The 19,859-nt window shown below is 43.5% G+C and overlaps 1 protein-coding gene across 1 annotated transcript in view; it reads left to right on the top strand.

The window, feature by feature from the left end:
- MMP16 (matrix metallopeptidase 16) overlaps positions 1-19,859 on the top strand; it is a 274,400-nt gene that overhangs the window by 241,285 nt on the left and 13,256 nt on the right. Inside the window, exons 8-9 of the mRNA XM_015415474.1 lie at positions 4,608-4,758; positions 15,223-15,338. Coding sequence (XP_015270960.1) covers positions 4,608-4,758; positions 15,223-15,338 — 267 coding nt within the window. The remainder of the gene's footprint in view (positions 1-4,607; positions 4,759-15,222; positions 15,339-19,859) is intronic.

The following is a 19,859-nucleotide window of genomic DNA, read 5'->3' as shown; positions in this document are numbered from 1 at the left end:
GAGGAAAGAAGGGGAAAGGAAAGATACAGAAATATATTTATTTATTTATTTATTTTAGCATTTATATCCCGCCCTCAGGTGTAGGAGGGGGGAGCATGTTTGAAGCCATAGGGAGGCTGGGCCAGCAGCTTTGCTTCACCTCACAGGTGGTTGTTGGCCACCTCGTCATTAGCTCTCTGCAGTCCCCTGTATCTTTTTTTTTACCTCAGTACACTGAGCTTTGCAGCTGACCAATCAGAGTGTGGGGGGTGCAAGGAGGCAGCAGCCTGGCAGCTGCATAAGGATCAATGGGGGGAGCACATTTTACTCCTTTTGACCCCCTTAGGGGTCAAATTTCTAATATTCCCTTCTTAGTGAGCATCTATGCCATAGTAGGAGCTCTCTCCCTGAATTTGGTGTTTCTAGGTCCAGCGGTTTGGCCTGAGTGTTGATTTTATGGTGAGGGGGCTTTCTTTTCTATAGATAGATGATCCAACATGATTGTTACATTTCCAGCACCTGTTACTCAAGTTTTTATACATTTTAGCTAATCTATCTGGGGTTATGTGCCATCTATAGAACATTTTATATTGATTTTCTTTGAATGAAACAGATTTAGTCAACTTAATATTCACTTTCTATACTTTACTCCATTGTAACGGATCTATGTTATAACCAACATTTTGCATGGATGAATGCTGATGTCTTTGAAAGGGAGTTAAACAAATTCATGGATAATGGGGCCATCAGTCAGTGTAACCTACCTCACTGGGTTGTTGTGAGGATAAAATGGATGAGAAGAGAACAATATAAGCTACTTTTCCTCCCCACTGGGGAGAAAGGCAGGGAATAAATGAATTCAATCAGTCAGTCAATCAATGACCATTAGCCACTCCAGTGTCGGGCAGTTGAAATTCTGTTTGTAGGTTGAATAGAAAATCAGGCCCTGACCTGGATAGCTCAGGCAAGCCCAATCTTGTCAGATTTTGGAAGCTAAGCAGGGCTGATCCTGGCAAGTAATTGTAGGGGAGACCAAGGAATACCAGTGTTAAGTCGCTAGCTTAACAAAGCAGTCGGAAAGTGATTCAGCAAGAACACAACTTTATTCTTCAACTCGAACACAACTCCAACACGGATCAACATCTGATAGCCAGAACAGCCTTTACATTGCAGCTGTCCTGCTTTTAAACATTCCCGGCTAATGTAGCCACACCCACTGTACAAATATCAACCTATGAGGTTGCAGAGATAAGGTCCAATCACATTAGTTCCCAGTCAGGGAGCTTGCTTGAAGTGATTGGCTTGTTACTTCCTGGGCTAGCAATACTATTGGATGGATTTGGATCCTAGCCCAGGACGAAGCTTAACATTACAGTTCAGTTAGATGTTTCACCACATGTCATGCATTCAAGGCAGCTTTGAATACACTACAACCAGGGCTAGGGACGCAGATGCAGGCTATCAAGCCACCTCTCTGAAAAACATCCAAGCCCCCAGTAGGTGGTCACCAGATGTCACCATGACTTCCAGACCATGCAAGCTCATACACGCACACAAATACCCCAAAAAATAATTTAACAATTGAATAGAAAATCAAGATCTGTAGATCTGTAGTGGAAGGGGGAATCAGCAAAAATGTCCCTCTTCCTCCCCTGACAGGTGCCCTTTTATTAGTAGAAAATGAGCCTTGGATTCAACCAACACTGTGCATTTTTATGCAAGGGGTGTTGATTGTTAATGTGCTTCTTAAGCTATTTTAATTGTATCTATAGTGGCCATGAAACATCCAAACTGAAGCACCATTGATTTCGATGGAAGAGTTAAGCACTTGTCTAAATCTCTCCCACTGAAATTAATGAGACTTGAAAGTACTTAACTCTGGATGAATTACACCCATAATACTTAATATCATTTCAAAAACATGTGCATTCTAATTTGAGGGAACATTTATGAAAGCTGATTGGGAAGGGAGCATAAGGATTTCAGACCCTTTTCCAATGTAGCTCTTTGCACAAGTAAAACCTGTTCTTTCTCCCTAAGAACTGCAGCAAAATAAAGCTGTATTCTGCTTTAAGAGTATGCCAAATATCAATTATCTTTTTTGTTGTCTTCCATACCTAAGCAAAATTATGTCCTTTGGTCTCATTTTTGTCAATCACTAAACCACTTCCTGATGCTGGGAAAGATTGAAGGTCAAAGAAGACGGGGATGGCAAAGGATGAGATGGTTAGACAGTGTCATAGATGCAACGAACATGAAATTGAGCCAACTTCAGAGGACGGTGGAAGACAGGAAGGTCTGGTGTGATCTGGTCCATGGGGTCGCGAAGAGTCGGACTCTACTGTGCGACTGAACAACAACAAAAACCATTTCCTATGTAAATACCCAGGTCAAGTGGTGCGTTTCAATGAGAAAAGGTTAACTTCCTCAAGGTGAAGTTCTCAGGGTGGGGACCCTGGCCTGGACACAACTGTGAAGTCTTCCATAGTCATAAATGACTTTTGTGTTTTCCTCCCTTCCCATGTGCACTATTCACACTCTGGGTAGGACTATATCACAGAGCAGCAGGCACTCAAGTCTCCCTCCCTGCATGGTTGCCCTGAACAAAAACAGTCCAGGGGAGACTTTATATGACTTGTTGCAGAAGACCATATGGCCTTGTGTTCTTTCTTCTCTGGACCATTTCTGTTCAAGGGAGACACTGGAGTAACTTCTGCACCACTTCACAGTCCTGGTCCACAGCAAGCAGGGCTATTTTGGGGCAGGAACACACAGGAACGGAGTTCCGGCTGGCTTCAGAGTTGGCCACGCCCACTACAGCCAAAACCTCTGGGTGCGTGGCTACAGAGGGAAGGCCTGGAGAGCAACCCCCCTCTAGTGATTCTGAGGCGAGCGGGCCAGGGGTGGTCCTGGAAGGATCGGGGAGGCATTTAAATGCCTCCCTGTGCCTTCTCCGGCCTGTCCAAGGGCCGGCTTGCCTGGGCTCCCCGCAGTCGCAGAGCACTCAGGCAAGCCAAGGGAAGGCATGGGGGTGTGGCCTAATAGGCTAATGAGCTGCCCTGTCAGGGTGTGGCCTATTATGCTAATGAGTTCCTGCTGGGCTTTTTCTACAAAAAAAGCCCTGACAGCAAAAATAGTGCACATGAGAAGAAAGGAGAACATACAAGTAATATCTGACTGTGCCAGATTTCACAGGCTGGATCTTGGGATCTCCGGCATCTCATGCCCTCTGAACTCCATCTCATGGACATCAGCCCAAAGTATCCCTGGTATATCCCTTTTGGGGGCAGAGCTTATAACCCCAAGTGGAATAACACTGCAATGTAATGTCTCCTTGTGTAAGAAGACTGGCTCTGGTATGTAACAGCAAAGGCATTCTGATGCTCAAAAGCGGAGAGCAAGCAGCAGTAAAGCAGCTGATGAAAGCTAGACTCTGCAAACTCAGCAGGGGAAGGATTGGAACTAGATCCCATTTCCTAATTAAAAATGTGATAAAAGGAGATGCTGTAAATCACAGAGGTGCACACAAAGAAACATTCCTTCCTTTCCTCCCCCATCCCTCCATGTTATTCTTCAAGACTTCCCTGACTTAATACCACTGAGAGATATCTATAAAACAAACTGTGAAACAACTTTCTGGTTTTTCCATCACAGAGACTCTAGCACAGACTTGATCCTCAGTCTTTGGGGTGAAGTAAAGTTTCCTTTTAAAATGATTACAGAAAAACAGTGCCTAAGGGCTGATACGTGTTCCTGAAGCCAACCAGCCCAGGCACTTTGTTCACTGCACAAAAGTAGAGAGATGCTTGGTTTTTTGTACTTGTTGGTTCCTAGAATGATAGGTGTACAGAACAGCTATCCGGGAACACAGACTTTCTCATTAGCTCCACTACCTCAGGGTGCCTTAGGGTATGTCTGCTCTACAAATTGACAGCCTGATCCTAAGGAACTGCTTTACTTGCAGCACCATAAATTGAGGTTTTCCACACTTAGTCAGGGGTACTGACAGAAAAAAAAGTGTTCCATTCCCTGAGGACTAACAACATGCTGCAGAATTTTAAATCGAGCATGTCTGTGAGATAGTAACCGTAATTCGACTCAGTAGCTTTGTGCTACAGCCTGCCTAGAGGTTGATGGTTACCCCTTCCATTTTCCCCCTCTTTGTGTCCCACCTAGCCATGTGAAGTCTACTTGCTGCCCTGCATCACGGACTGCCAAACGCTTGACAAGATTTTTGCAATCTTGGCCGGGCAGGAAAATAGGGGTTTTATTAATTTCCTGACCCACGACTGATAATAGCCACTGGACAGAGTTCAATTAATAGCCACTGGACATAGTTCAACACAGTGGGTCACAAGCTGTGCATCTCTGTTTGAAAGTCTGCAGCATGTATCACTGGCGTCTGTTAGCCCATTGGTGTCAGCATAAATCATTGGTATCTGCACATTGAAACATATGTACCAGAATGAAAAATTTAAATATTTCTTCTGCAGAGTTCAAAGGGAAGTTAATCATGTTTTAAAACCTAGAGAAATTTAGATTGTAGATATTGGATGTATTGAATCAATAGACTGTAAGCTAATGCACATATTTCTCCTTCTCTGTCTGTCTCTCTCTCTTTGACTCAGGTAACAAATTCTGGGTCTTCAAGGATACTACTCTCCAACCAGGCTATCCTCATGATTTGGTAACATTGGGCAGTGGGATTCCACCCCATGGTATTGATTCAGCAATTTGGTGGGAAGATGTTGGGAAAACTTACTTCTTCAAAGGAGACAGGTTGGTAGATGCATCCCGGAACAAACAGTCTCCCTGGCACAATTTTCATTGTATCTCATTTTCATGTGTCCCAGTGAAAAATTATTATACATATGGAACATTCAGACCTTATCTTGTATGAACTCTGCATCTTTGCCACCTGCTAAAAACTGTTGCTCATCATGGAACCCCTTGCAAAGCTTTATGGATGCCAGGCCACTACCTGGCACTGCCAGGAGCTTGGGGATGGGGCAAATGGTATAAGTGACATTGCACAGCATGATGATGTCAGACCCGGATGAAAATCCAATGTGATGTCAGCTGACACTCTGGAAACTCTGTGTTATTTTTTTCCAGAGTGTTGGCTGACACACTGACATCAGCATCTGGGTTTTCACCTGGACATGATGTCACCTGTCACACAATGTCATTTCCACCCCGCATGGTGTCTCCTGCTGGTGCAGATGCAGTCTCTAACTTTAGAAGATCACCTATTTATTTATTTATTAGTTTGTTTGATTTATAGACTGCCCTCCCATGTGTGTAGGGCTCAGGGCAGTGAACAACATATTCAATGAATACATTAAAACAATTTAAAACAATAAACAAGTTCTATAACTATTTCAGATGGCACTTAAAGGACCAATTTATGTCCTTGCCCAAAGGCAGGGAAGTGGTGTGCTTGTTTATGCATTCCCAACAGGGTTAACACCAGTCTCTTTTTGTTTTGGTCTACTTCTATAAATCTGTTAATGTGCAGGATTGCAGAAGTTTTATGCAATATTCATTTACAGTTTAGTTTCCTTCGACCACCAAAGAATTGTTCTTATATATAGCCAACTACAGGTTGTACCTCCTACAGCAGATCTCTTTAGAGATTGGATACTGGAAAAAAAATGTTTCTGTCTCCCTTCCTTCACTCTTTTGTTATGTGCCTTCCTCCTGACCCATGCACATCACTTTTAAAATCCTAGCACAAAAACATGTGACGCCCATCCAGTGATATCTTGTGCTCCATTTTCAATAAAATGTTGGAGAGTGGAGACAGAAATGAAAGATAAAATGGAAGAGCTACAATATGTCCTGTACTGTCAGAGCAAATAAACTTTATAGCATGGCCTTGGGATTCTCCTTTTTTATTATGTAAAATATCAATATTCATCAATAGAGTTGCAAAGGATGACTTAGGGTATTTGAGCAGCCGGTCATTATTTCACTTAGATTAATCCAGCTGTTGTGCATTAATTACTTTAAAATGAATGGTGACATTCACTATATATTGTTTAAATCTTGGAGCCATTGGAAATTAAACTGTTATCACCTGGCAAGCAACCTTGGGAGACTGAGGTCTACTACTACCCTTCTCTACTACTATACACTCTCTCACACACTGTTCTTGTGGATGTATTTTGGAGGCAGAGGTTGCAGCGTGGAAAGATGAACACACAAATGATTCCCCACCACTAACACCTATGAACTACGGTGGCGGGGGCGAGGAGGGAACATTGCAGTTGGAACAATGGCATGACGTTGCTTCCAGGGTGAATCCAGTCATTATGCCTAGGATTCATACTGATGTCACCCCTCATATCTCCCCCAGTCTCCCATTGAGTGCCAGCCCCTGGCTGGGAACCATACCATGAACCTAAGTTGCAGATTTTGAAGCTACCATGGAGATGACTGCACTGGCATCATGTCAATTTGCATATCTTTTCTCAGCCATGGGAAGAAGAGCAGGAAGTGGCTAGGTGCCTCTCCATTAGACTTGTACCCAATTCCATCTGAAAACCCCCCTTCCTCTCTCTTCTAGCAGCCATTAGTGAGGTACCCTCCAATGAGCCTGCATGTAGCTCCACCAAGTTCTCTCTGAGCAACATTTGTCTTGATGATCATGTTATCATTCTTTTATTCTTGTAAGATGTTTTGGGAGCCAAGTTTCTATAAAAAGCAAGGTAAAAATATAAGGAACTAAATGTTCGACTCCAACTCCCTTCTACCTTTGAGACAAAAGGGAGCGGTCCTGAAAGTCTGTAATGGTATGGCTCTGATCAAAGTGCACATTGGCATTTGGATATGCACACAGTATTCCCATATGAGAAACAGCTTCCTTACTCTCTTAGTGGTCAGGTAACAATTTTTCACCTGCCGTGGAGATTTGGATGTGAAACGTTCTCAGTATTCAACAGGGAACTCTTTGTATGTACAAAAGCTCTTAGTGCCCAAAATCAGTTTGTGTGTTTCTTCATTCCAAGTTCTTAATACAGGAAGAGCCCTGCTGGATTAGACCAGTGGTCCATCTAGTCCAACATCCTGTCTCTCACAGTGGACAACCAGTTCCTCTGGAGAGCCAACAACAGGGCATAGAACCCAAGGCCTTCCCCTGATGTTGCCTCTAGTGGTGTGCACACAAAAATCAGATTTTTATGGATTTGGATATACTGGATCCAAAAAAAATCAGGATTCCCAAAAAACCCCCTCAAATTCCTATACCACTATAGTATTTGGATTCATGGTTTTTGTTTGTTTGTTTGTTTTGAAAATCCCATTTTTTTCTGGCTTCATTATAACCTATGGGAACATTATAGTCAATGGGGAAGTGTCGTGGGTACTTGGTCTGCTGAGGCTGACTACTCAGATGAGGAAGAGGCAGGGAGCAGCCCAGCCTCCTCTGGAGTCAGCCCAGAAGAAGAACCCTCAACTATACCTGAGGAGGAAGAGTCCCCAGCAGCTGCACAGGAGGTGCAGCCAGAAGGAGAGGCCGATCCTGAGCCTGGCCCAGCACCCCCAGTTGCAGACACCCCAAGGCCAGATTCCTTGCCTAGTTCTCCTGAGTGCCCCAGATGTAGGGCATGCCAGAGGCTGACTGTGCAGGAGCAAAGAAGGAGTGCTAGACTTCAGCTCCTGCAGAGGCAGAGGAAGAGCTGTAAGCCTTTGCAGACTCAACCCCAGAGAAGGAAGGACTTGCTCAAAAGCACTCAGTGCACCTGATTCAATGCTGCAGCAACTTTGCTCACTCAGATCTGCTCCTGCATTTGTGTAGCAGCCGCTCCTTGTCCTTGCAACCTTGAATTGACTTTCTGGCTCTTTCTTTTGGCTCTGACTGACCTTGATTCTGGACTGTGTTTATAAGCTTCCAGTGTGTGGTCTCTGTGGCAGCCAGCCAAGACAGCACAGGAATCTATCTGGGTGTACCAAGGGGTTTTTTGAGATTGAGGCACCAAGATTTCATTGTATCTTCTGGTGCCTCTTCTCAAAAGACCCCCACATTTCAAAAAGATTGGAGCAGGGGTACAATTTTATAGGCCCCCAAAGAAGGGGCCCCCATCCTCCATTATTTTCAATGTTAGGGGGGAAAACAGCAAAGAAAAAGGACTAATGTCAAACCAGAGAGTCTATTCAGTAGAAACTGAAGGTGTGTGGTGGGGGTTTTCCAAGCCCAGTGGAACCAATGCATATACAGAGTGCTCACAGAACCAATACATGTGCAGACTTGCCAGCAGAACCAGTGCCACTGTGGCAATGCCAATTCAATGGATCCAAGCATGGGGGAGTGCAAGCACAGCACAGACAGTGCATGTACAGAGTACCCAGCAGAGCCAGTGCCATTGTGGCAATGCCAGCTCAACAAATCCAAGCAAGGGGGGTTGCAAGCCCAACACAGCTAGCACATGTACATAGTGCCCAGCAGAACCAGTGCACTCCATTGTTTTAAATGGAGAAAAAAGAAAGCATTTAAGGGAAGGCACCAGGTTTTGCTGGGCACAAGTACATTGCACTGGTAGTGCTCGGCACTCTGTACATGCACTGGCTGTGTTGGGCTTGGAACCCCCCCTTGCTTGGATTTGTTGAGCTGGCATTGCCACAGTGGCATTGGTTCTTCTGGACACTCTGTACATGCACTGGTTCTGCTACACTGAAAATTTGGTGCCTGCACCTAAAAAAACAGAATCCCCCAAGACCACTGCATACCCCCTGTAGATTCCCCATTATAGCCTATGGGGATCATTGACTGCAATGGTCCCCGTAGTCTATAATGAAGCTGAAGGCATTTAAAGGTTTCACAGTCCCTTTTAATATTTTTGTGAAGCTGCAGCTTCACCCAGAATGGCATTTAAAGGGAGTGCACTCTCTTTAAACACCATTTAACTGTGGCTATCCTGTTTTCCTGGATAATTCTGTATTTCTTTTCAGGATTATCTGGGATTGGCTATACTTGATAGCCAATAATACACCCCCCTCTGTATCCAGCTGAAAGAATAGCCAATAAATACCAATAAGGTATTTTCCAGTTATTTCTTTGGCTCAAATACAGCCAAATGCACCTAGTTGCCTCCTGGCTCTGGCATTCAGAGCTAATGCTTCTGAATGTGGACGTTCCCCTCAGTCACTGTAGCTCATAGCTTATGAGCTTGATAGACATATCTTCCATGAATCTATCTAATCACCTCTTAAAGCTGATTATTCCTGTGGCTATTGGTGAAGTACCTTGTCAAAAGCCTTTTGAGTCCAGGTATATGATGTCTGCTGGGTCACCATTGTCTACATACTTATTCACTTTCTCAAAGAACTCCAAAAGGTTGGTGAGGCAGGACTTCCCTTTGCAGAAGTCATGCTGATTTTCCCTAAGCAGGCTTTGTCCCTCTGTGTGCCTAACAATTCTGTCTTTGATTATGGTTTCTACTAATTTGCTTGGAACAGATGTTAAGCTGACTGGCCTGTAATGCCTTGGTTCCCTTCTGTAACAATTGGTGTAACATTTGTGTAACATTTGCTACTCTACAGTCCTCTGGTACAGCAGCTGAATTTAGTCATAGGTTACACACACAGTTTAGTAGATCAACTATCTCACATCTGAGCTCCATAAGAACTCCCTGGTATATGCCATCAGGAACTGGAGACTTACCAATTTTTAATTTCCCCAGTAGGTCTAGAACTTCATATCTGGTCTCCTCAGTTTGGCAGTTCTTCAGACTCCCTTCCTTTAAATAGGGGCTGTGGCATGGGTAAATGCCCCACACTTTCCACAGTGAACACAGAAGCAAAAAAACGTCATTGAGCTTCTCTGCCATCTCCCCACCTTTCTGTTGCAATCTCTTTATTTCTTTGTCATCCAAAGGCCTCAAGTGTGTAAATAGTTCCCCATGATCTGCACTGACACAAGCAAGTTTGAATTCAGACAGCTTTGTTTGTTTGTCACCTCTGGTAATGAAGGTCTTCTGGGTGTTTTATACCCTTGCTCACATCCCTCAATTATTCTGTTTGCATGGGTCATGTGGCTTGCCCTTCTTCCAGAAGAGTGTCTAATTATTTTTTCATTTCTGATCCAGAACTTGTGTGATAAAGAGGGAGTGTCTCAACCCAATTTTACAAATGGAGGCTTTCTTCCTACCTCTGTACCATTCATCAGGAGAGGAAGCAGGCAGCATCTTGACAGCTGAAACTTATGTTTCCCTTCGAGCATCTTGCAAACAATCAGTTTCTACTGTGAACAAAACCTGCCCTATAATTTGCTTCCCAAAGATGAGAGGAATTGTCATTTTAAGTTTCCTCTTCAGTCACAGTTTTCAGCTTGCATGTTCTTGGGGGACCATTTTGACAGTAGATATTCTTTGTCCCTGTCTCTCTCTGTGTGTGCACGTGTGTTTCTGTATGTGTGTGCCTTCATGACTTCTGTTTTTGATAGACTTGAGTTTAACAGACATTGTGGAAAAGATTTCTTTCCATAGGTAGCTTCATCAAGTTAAGATGTTCCTAAAAATGCTGTTAGCTGTAACACAACTACCAAAGGAAACTTCTGTTGATGGAGAACTTGCTACTTAGAGCCATAACAAGATAATGAGACTCAGCAAGACAGAAATGCAATACAGTATGGAAGGAGAAGATCGAAGAGTGCGAGTCTTGCTGAGATAATTGAGCTATTATAGGATATTGACCACCAGTGGGAATAAGCCCATATCCCACTAAGCATCTCAGTACATATTGTTTATATCACCTTTCCCCCCTTCTAATGTAACATTAGAGTTGAATTCTCCTGCTGGTTTTAATTGCACGCTAAGCCTATTACAGTTTTTTCCTCCTGAATTGGGGACAACCCACTGTTATTCCTTCAGTAGCTATGAGGTTGGCAGTCATGAAGGAGAGAGAGACAAGAGGTTATGTCAAAAGAGGAAAATTTAAGAAAATATGAGGAAAAAACACTGTATTCCTGGTTTGCCACAGTGAGGAAGTAGACATAAATGATGATGAAGTAGTATAAAGTAGAAGACTCATGATCATCTTGAATAAATCTGTGCTGACTTTTATACTGGGAACAATCCTTATGTATTTTTCTGAATGAACCCTGAGAAAATGAATGGGATTCATGCAATTAACCAATTCCTCGGATATGTACAGGGAAAAGCTTCAGGCAAAGGTGTTTCTTAATCTTGTTTCTGAGCTGTTTCTCATATTCTGCTTAATTTTGACTGTCATCCTAAACTGAGTTATACCCTTCTAATCCCATTATCTTAAATGGATTTATGAGGGTGTAAATTTGCTTAGGGGAACATTGCTTTCAATATTTATTTATTTAGTATTTCATTTATACCTTGCCTTTGCTCCCCAATGGGGACCCAAAGCAGCTTACAACATTCTCCATTTTATCCTCACAACCACCCTGAGAGGTAGGTTAGGGTGAAAGTACTGTACTACTAGCACTTTGAAAGTACCTGTACTACTAGAACTTTGAAATCGTGATGGCTTTAACTGCTTTATGTTTTTAAATACTGTGAGTTTTATTGTATTACAAATAGGTTGTAAGCCGCCCTGAGCCCGCCTCAGCGGGAAGGGCGGGATAAAAATCAAAGGAAATAAATAAGTGTGATTAGCCTAAGGTCACCCAGCAAACTTCCATGCCAGAGGGGAGCTTCAAACCTAAGTCTTCCAAATCCTAGTCTGACAATATAACCACCATGCTGCTTTTCTCCTTCCTGAAAGATCCTCAAGGTGGCTCACATAAAATAATAAAGAGTAATTAAATTCAGGCTGCTTCTGTCTTTGCTCTTAAGTGGCAATCTTCTGTACCCCTATTTTTACATCATTATGTGGGTTTTGGTCCCCTTTCACCATATCTCACTTCTCACAGCTGACAACTGATGTCAAGGAATACCAGGCTGTGTGCTCCTGTATTTCTTACTCCAGGTTTCACAAATCTTCTTACCAGGGCTTTTTTTGTAGAAAAAGCCCAGCAGGAACTCATTAGCATAATAGGCCACACCCAACAGCAGAAACACATTAGCCTATTAGGCCACACCCCTGACAGCACCTCATTAGCATATTAGGCCACACCCCCATGTTATCAGAAGTGTGGTCATTAGGCTTACCAAGTGCCGGCGGGGGATCCACATGTCTTTTCAGGATCCCTGCCACGGGGATGGCGATACGCATTGCACTGCCGTCGCCAGGATGTGACACTACGCGTCACTCTGGCAACGGGGCTGTTTGGGGTCCCGTTGCCAGAGCGACGCGTAACGTCACACCCTGGCGACGGCGGGTGCAACGCGTGTCGCCATCCCACGGCAGGGATCCTGTAAAGACATGCGGATCCCCCGCCGGCACTTGGTAAGCCTAGTGGTCATCCAGCCACACCCACCTTTTGCTTCTTATTCTGTTTACCTTGTTTGTTGTCAAAACCCAGGGCCTTTTTTTGTAGCAGGAACTTTTTTGCATGTTAGGCCACACACCCCTAATGTAGCCAATCCTAATGAGTTTCTGATGTTGGGTGTGACCTATTATGCTAATGAGTTCCTGCTGGGCGTGGCCAACTCGGGAGCCAGCCGGAACTCCGTTCCTGTGCGTTCCTGCCCCAAAATAGCCCTGCTTCTTACTGAGGCAGGTCAGACAGGGAAATGAAAAGTGTATCAGCTGGATATTAGAAGGCTGCTATCCTCTGCTACTTATTGCTGCTGCCTAAAATTGTTCTGAAGAATAATACATTTTAAGTAAGCTCTGCAGTATGTAAATTATATTGAATAAAATGTTATAAAATGTCTTGAATCTGCATGTTAACATTTGTTGGTCAGCATGACAGAGGCAAATCTTCAGGTGAGACGCCTTCTGGGAAATTAGTAATGCCTTCCTAAAGAGAGTTACACCTTTCTAAGCCCAAAGACTTCAGTGGATTTAGCAGAGTGCTTCCCCCTCTCCCCAAATTATCTTGAGTGGCAAAGAATGAGAGCAGGTTGCTCCTATTCTCTCAGCCCGTGTGTCAGTCCTGGATGGAGAGGAAAGAAGCTCCCCCCTCCCGCACCCAAAACTAACAAAATGGGCTGACAATTTGGGCTGCAGGAGAAGAGGAGCCATCTGCTTCTGATCTCTGCAGTCCACGCTAACAGGTGGGGGAGAGCGGAAGAGAAGCAATCTGCTTCTTTCCTCCTTAAACTGAGAATTTGGGAGGAAATAGTGATCTGCTTCTCCACCCCTCCAAATTATTGTGGTTGGAGGGGGATCTGGTCCTCGTCTCAGCTCAAACTCTCAGTTGGTAGGAAAAAATGGATTGCTTCTTTCCCCTGCCCAAAGCTGACATATTGGGCTGCTGAGGATATAGGGTTGCCAGGTCCAGGTTGGGGGACACCTGGAGATTTTGGGGAGTGGAGCCTGAGGAGGGCAAGGTTTGGGACATAATGCCACAGAGTCCAACCTCCAAAACGGCCATTTTCTTCCAGTGAACTGATCTTTTATCAACTGGAGATCAGTAATAATGGTGGGGGATCTCCAGCCTCCAACCTGGAGGTTGGCAACCCTATGAGGACAGGAGCAGATAGCTGCTGTTTTCCTCAGCCCAAACTACCTGTTTCAGGTGGGGAGAAAGGAGTAAACTGGGTTAGGAAGAAGAGAAGGGGAACCAGCTGGGCTTCTGGTTATACTCACCATTTGCTGCATCTCAGCAAGTCTGGGAGACCAAAAGGGCTGACCCAGATGATCTCTGGAATCTATTCCTGATCCCTCCTCCCCCAAATGCTTTGGTGAGCACACAGTAAAAACATTTTCCCAGCAGGAGATCAGAAGCTGACTCCCAGCTGATCTCGCGTGAGCTGGGAGTCCTGCTCTGGAGGCTGTAAGCAGCCTGGTCCAACAGATAAGGTGAGAAGAAATTGCAGACAGCCAAATGGCTTTCAGTTAATTGGCTCCCTGACTTGCCAGTGGTGGACCAGTCATGAACTGAAGCAGCAGTTGCTCAAGCGTCCTTAGTTGCTTTAAGCATTTTTCTTCCAGTTCAGTTCCGGTATCAGAATAGAAGCTGGAGGAAAACACTTCAAGGAACAGAAAACAGAAAGGAGGCGAGGACAGGGTTTCACTCCCCTCACCAGTATCATATAAGGTTGCTTTCAACCATACTGTTGAAAGAAAGAAAAAGAAATAGTGTTACTTCAGTGTTCAAATCCTTGTTACTCAGGTCTTTGAATGACCTCAAGTTGGTCTTTGCCTAAGGCGAAAACTGAAGAACAAATCAAAGATAAGTAATATCCGTGGAAGATGATATAAAACCCACAAATTCACCTATGGATTCTTCACCTTTCAAACATCTCACAGTTTGTTTCTGCTGTGTTTCTACTTGATCATCCACACTGAAGATTATCCATACCTAGTATACTCACATTGCCATCCCTTAAGAAGAGAAGAGATTGGATTTATACCCCACCCTTCAGTACCTAAAAAAGTCTCAGAGCAGCTTACAATCTCCCCTCCTCTCCCATCCCCACCCCACGCCACAACAGACACCCTGTGAGGTAGGTGGGGCTGAGAGATCTCTTTCAAGAACTGCTCATAAGAGAACAGCTCTGAAAGAACTTGTAATTGACCCAAGGTCACAGCAGCAGCTGCATGTGGAGGAGTGGGGAATCAAACCCAGTTATCCCAGTCTGTGCTCCTAACCACTACACCAAACTGACTCTTTAGCAGAGTTACGCCTTTCTAAGTGCATTGAAGTCAATGGGCATAGAAGAATGTAATTTTGCTCAGGGTGTCATAGTTAGTTACTTTGAGCTTTTGTGTTCGTGATTTTTTTTAACTGAAATATTTCTTCGTAACTAGAGTCCTACGTACAATATTCAACATCTTGAATTATTTAACGTACATTGCATGACTGTAACAAAAGACTTCTGTGATGCATACATAGGAGAAAAGTTAAGACTGGATCAGGAACCTTAACTCAGAACTTATTGGCTTGTCTGTGATTAAATTTTTGACCAAAACAATACTGCTGTGCAGAAGCCTTAGGCAACAGAGTTATTCTGATTATGAATAAGCTGGTTGTTGATTTGGTTCTCAGACTAGACAAATCTTTTATCTTTTCGTGCTTACTGGAAACAGCTGCCCAATCAGCAAGCAGATAAACTATCTGTTACCTAATTTCATCTGTCTAGACAGTGCTTCATTCTTTTTCACAATCTTTACTTTGCACAGTAGGTATTGATACATGCAGATTTTTGCTTCTTTTTGTATTAGGTACTGGAGATATAGTGAAGATATGAGAACTATGGATCCTGGTTATCCAAAACCAATCACAATCTGGAAAGGTATCCCAGAATCTCCTCAGGGAGCCTTTGTCCACAAAGAAAATGGTATGTATTTTCTTGTAAATGTTCATGCACATTAATAAACCCTGATTCTCATCAGCCTGTATCCAACCATGCAGTTCCATGGGCTAAGTTTATTATAAAAGGAGCCAGCAATTTCTGCCAGTTCCCCCTCCCGTGGCTTCACATTGAGCCTTTCTGAATTCTATTCTTGGAACTCAGTGATCTTTCAGGAACAGGGTCAGGGCAGAGTTGGGGGGTAGTTTGCCATGGGAGGGCAGAATCCACATAAATTATGTCCTCTTTTAAAGAAAACTTGTCCTTAAGTGCCCTTTGGAACATATAGTTGGATACAAGCTGCCATTTTTAATTTCTCCTTTATACAAACTCCTTGGTTATCTCAGTTTGTGCTGTTTTGTACCCATATTTTCTGTACAAGAAACTCCTTCATTCTTCTTTTTAATCATTGGAATGTTGAACAGTCCCCGACATGGCAAGCTGTACATTCCATGGTGCCTGGTAATATGTTTTCTGGGGACTACCTGCCTCTTTGCTTCCTGATTTCTTACACACACCTCCATTATCCCTTTTCATGTTCCCATCTTCTGCATCATTCTTTGCTCTGTTTAGGCTCCCTTTTTCAGTTTGTTTACCTTTCACATTCTCTCCTTTTTCAGTTTGTTTACCTTCCACCTTCTCTCCTTGCCCCTTCTCTGTCCCTCTTTCTCTTGTGAGCCACTCAGTCATCCACCCTTACCCCACACTATTTCTCCTGCTGACTTTGAGATGTACTAAAGATGATGTGAAAGCTGATATGATGCAGTTGAGATGATGAGATTGTGGGGGAGGAGCCAAACTTTAGACATTGCCCACCAAGTCCCAGCAATAGCTGCAACTTAAAGGGTAAGGCAGGTGAGCTCATAGTTTGGTTTTGTGGGTCTTCATTTGGGGCATATGTTTGCTTGCCACTCTGCCACAACAGCTCTAGCATCACACCAGTCTAGCGAGCTATGTTTCCTTTGTGGAACCTTCAGACTCTTTGTGATTGGTCCTGTTGCCATCATAGCCATTTTGTGGTAGTATCTACTGCCTTGTCTTAACATTCCAAAAGGGAGTGCAGGATCAATAAGGTTGGGAACCTATAACTATGGATCCTGACCCTCTGATAGATGTCAGGTTGCCAGGTCCATTGGAGATGCTGGTGGGGGGATCGAGGGACATTCTGGGAGATGGAAGCATTGCCCCCGACATGCCAACATCACCAGAAGTGATGTCATGTGCCGTGCCTATGTCACCCAGAAGTGATGTAGGCACATTTTTGGGCAAAACTATAGTAAAATGACCCTCAAATTATAGAGTTTTGCCCCCAAACCAGAGTGTCACCCCCAACATCACTGACATGCCTATGTCACCCAGAAGTGATGTAGGCACGTTGATGGGGCCAACACTCTGATTTTTGGGCAAAACTATAGTAAAATTACCCTCTAATTATAGAGTTTTGCCCCCAAACCAGAGTGTCACCCCCAACATCACTGACATGCCTATGTCACTTCCACGTCACACAACATTGCTGTTGGGGGAGGAATTTTCTCCCACTGGCCAACTGGCCAGCAGCAGGAAGGAGGCCACAAAACTGGGTAATTCCCCGCCCCCAACTGGGGAATGGCAACCCTAGGCAGATGGTGCCATATCATTAACATAAAGTGGATATTAGCTCTCTGTCTGAACTATCTAGCAAAGGGTGAAGCTTTCTCAATTCTCCCCCCCCCCCAATGTCTAGCTTGTAGTCACTTAAAACAGTATTTCTGTTTACCTTTCCTCTGGCTAATCACAGTACTTCTTAAAACCAAATGCAGGTGATTCTGGGGCAGAGCAGCACTAAGCTTAAGCTCCCTGTACTGTAGGTACAGACCACAGAGTTGGATCCTATCTAGTGTGAATGCAATGGCACTCATGAAAGTAAACTTTCATGCCCCTCCCCCCAGTGAAATCTATTGCACCACTGAAGGCTGGTTCAAGTGAAATAGGGTGTGAAGTGAGAATCTGTATTGGGAGGAGGAACCAGGAAAAAAGCACCTTCCATTTTCACTGGTGGAAATGTCTTCCACTTGCATAGAATATGGCTAGAATCCATTCTGTTTGGTGGTATAATCTCTCCATCATCCAATAAGGGCCTGTTCCAGTTCCAATCAAGAACAGCTTACTTAGGAATTAACTGGAACTTCAGGACTGTGATCATTTTCTCCAATAGAATTCTGATCCAAGGTCTGCAAAGCCACACAAAATCTCAAAGGTGGGGGACCCACTACTTCTGGATTCATTTTAATTTAGTCAAGATTACCATATGCTAACGCTGAATAGGTTGTGCCTTATCATACAGTTTGCTATAGTGCACCCAATCACAGCTTGGGCCATTGATGAGATCTTCACACAGCACGTTGAGCCAAAATGATAGCTCAGTAGCCATGTGAAGTAGATCTAAGTTTACATCAAAGGTAATTTAAATATAGATAGATTTGTGTGCAAGGCTATAGCTTCAGTGTACGTAATTCAGTACCTGATGTCTTGGCCTAACATTTTGGCCTCCATATACTGTGGTGTATGTCTGGATGTTGCTGGTTTCCATTGTATGCATGTTAATTCCTGCCCTTGGGCTGCTGGCAATTTGATGGTATAGTCTTTAATTGCATGACTTTTTGATGCCTTTGAGGAAGAGAGAAAGAGAAGTGGCTGTAACCAGTTTCAATTGCTGTGTGCCTCCAGGACTGCATATGTGATTGATTTATCAGAGATTGATTTTTTCTTTCTTTTTCCCGCTTCTTTCTCCAATCTCTAATGCTATCTTATTTTCATTTCCCTGTAAAAGATATAAGACATTTTCCTCTCTCGTTAAGAGTATTTATTCCTTCCTTTGGCTCAAATAACTAATTGCTGCAGAAAGCATTTTTTAAAGAATATGCTTAATCGCTTCCTTGCCTTGAGTCTGTTTCATCCATCAGCAGAAGTTCTTTTCCTGAATCAGGCAGTTTGGCTGAAGGATTTTTTAGATTTCCTTTTCATAGCAGGAAAAGAGTGCAGGCAGATGACATTCTTACTCACATTTGCATCAAAAATAGCAACCTTTGTGTGCATCTATAGCTGTATATCTATGTATGCAGCTTTTTAAAGTAAAGATGGATATATACTTGTGTCCAAATATCAAAGAGTAGATACAAATTGTAAATAAATGTAGGGCATGATCTAAAGTATACTGAGCTGTAACACGCATACAGTTTGACATGTATAGGGCCCATGTCATTCTCTTTAGTTATATGTACATTCAGTTGTGTGTGTGTCTTCTTAAACATACTAATCTTCTTAAACATTTAGTATTCAACTTGCAAGTCATAAAGCACTGGCACAATGATCAGAGTTGCTTTAATGCCATTAGTGCTGATGTAGTGTAGTGGCACCGATTCTATAACATCAATAGAGTTTCATTGCAAACCAAAGTCTATGCCGATGAAACTGATTTAAGGATACTTTAAATGTTACAACAAAAATGCAGGCAGATAAATATTTTGCCATGTCTTTTCTAGAATATCTGAAGAGCATACTTGTATGCAAAAACAGATAGAAATGTCAGTCTTGGAAGTTCTGTTCCTCTTGAGAGGATTTTAATGAACTTTTGGGGCTCAAAACCTGGACAGAGAGTTGGAGGGTGCAAAAAATGTCACAAAAGAACACCTACTACTTTACTACTGCATACAGAGTGATTAAAATGTGGAATTCGCTGCCAGAGGATATCATGATGATTCACAGGAATAAATAGCCTTAAAAAGGGTTTAGATAGATTCATGGAGGGTAAGTCTATCAATGGCTACTAGCCATGGTGACTGAGTGGGGAACTCCACATTCAGAGGCACTAATCCCCTGAATCCCAGAGCCACAAGGCAACATCAGAGGAAGACCTTGGCCTCTATGCCCAGTTGTTGGCCGTCCAGAGGAACTGGTTGGCCACTGTGTGAGACAGGATGCTGGACTAGGTGAACCATTGGTCTGATCTAGCAGGACTCTTCTTATGTTCTCCTTCTTTTATTGTTCACTGTCACCCCCACCTGTTCAGGTGTGTTTTTATTTACCCACAAGATGTTAGAGTAAGGGCAAGAAGTCATAGTTCCTCTCATTCTGATATGATTTCAGACGTCACCTGGGCAATTTGTACTGGCTAAATGGCACCATCAGTAGTCCTATCAGAGAGAAAGTGATGCTTTCTGTCTCATTCTGACCTCTTGTGAGAAGGAGAAAAAAATAAAATCACCAGCTACAGTAGAAAGTGAAATTGCCATTCCCAGAAATTGGGACTGATGCTTTGCCTTTGTTTACATCCTGCAAAAATAGGTGGGAAATTTGGGAGGGTATTTGACTTCAGCCAGGGCTTTTTTGTGACAGTACCAATGAGAACTATAGGCACCTTAATTGGGGGCTGTCCAAAGTCCTGATCCTTGTGTGTAGGGCTGTCCCACTCCACCAGAGAAACTGATAGTGGACCCTCAGGAAAAGTCTAGTGGGGATCTGCAGAGGGAG

This window comes from Gekko japonicus, unplaced genomic scaffold, assembly GCF_001447785.1.
Source record: "Gekko japonicus isolate JY-2015 unplaced genomic scaffold, Gekko_japonicus_V1.1 scaffold1427, whole genome shotgun sequence".
NCBI lineage: Eukaryota > Metazoa > Chordata > Lepidosauria > Squamata > Gekkonidae > Gekko > Gekko japonicus.
The sequence above is the reverse complement of the archived record's forward strand: the minus strand, read 5'-3'. Positions and strand labels throughout refer to the sequence as shown.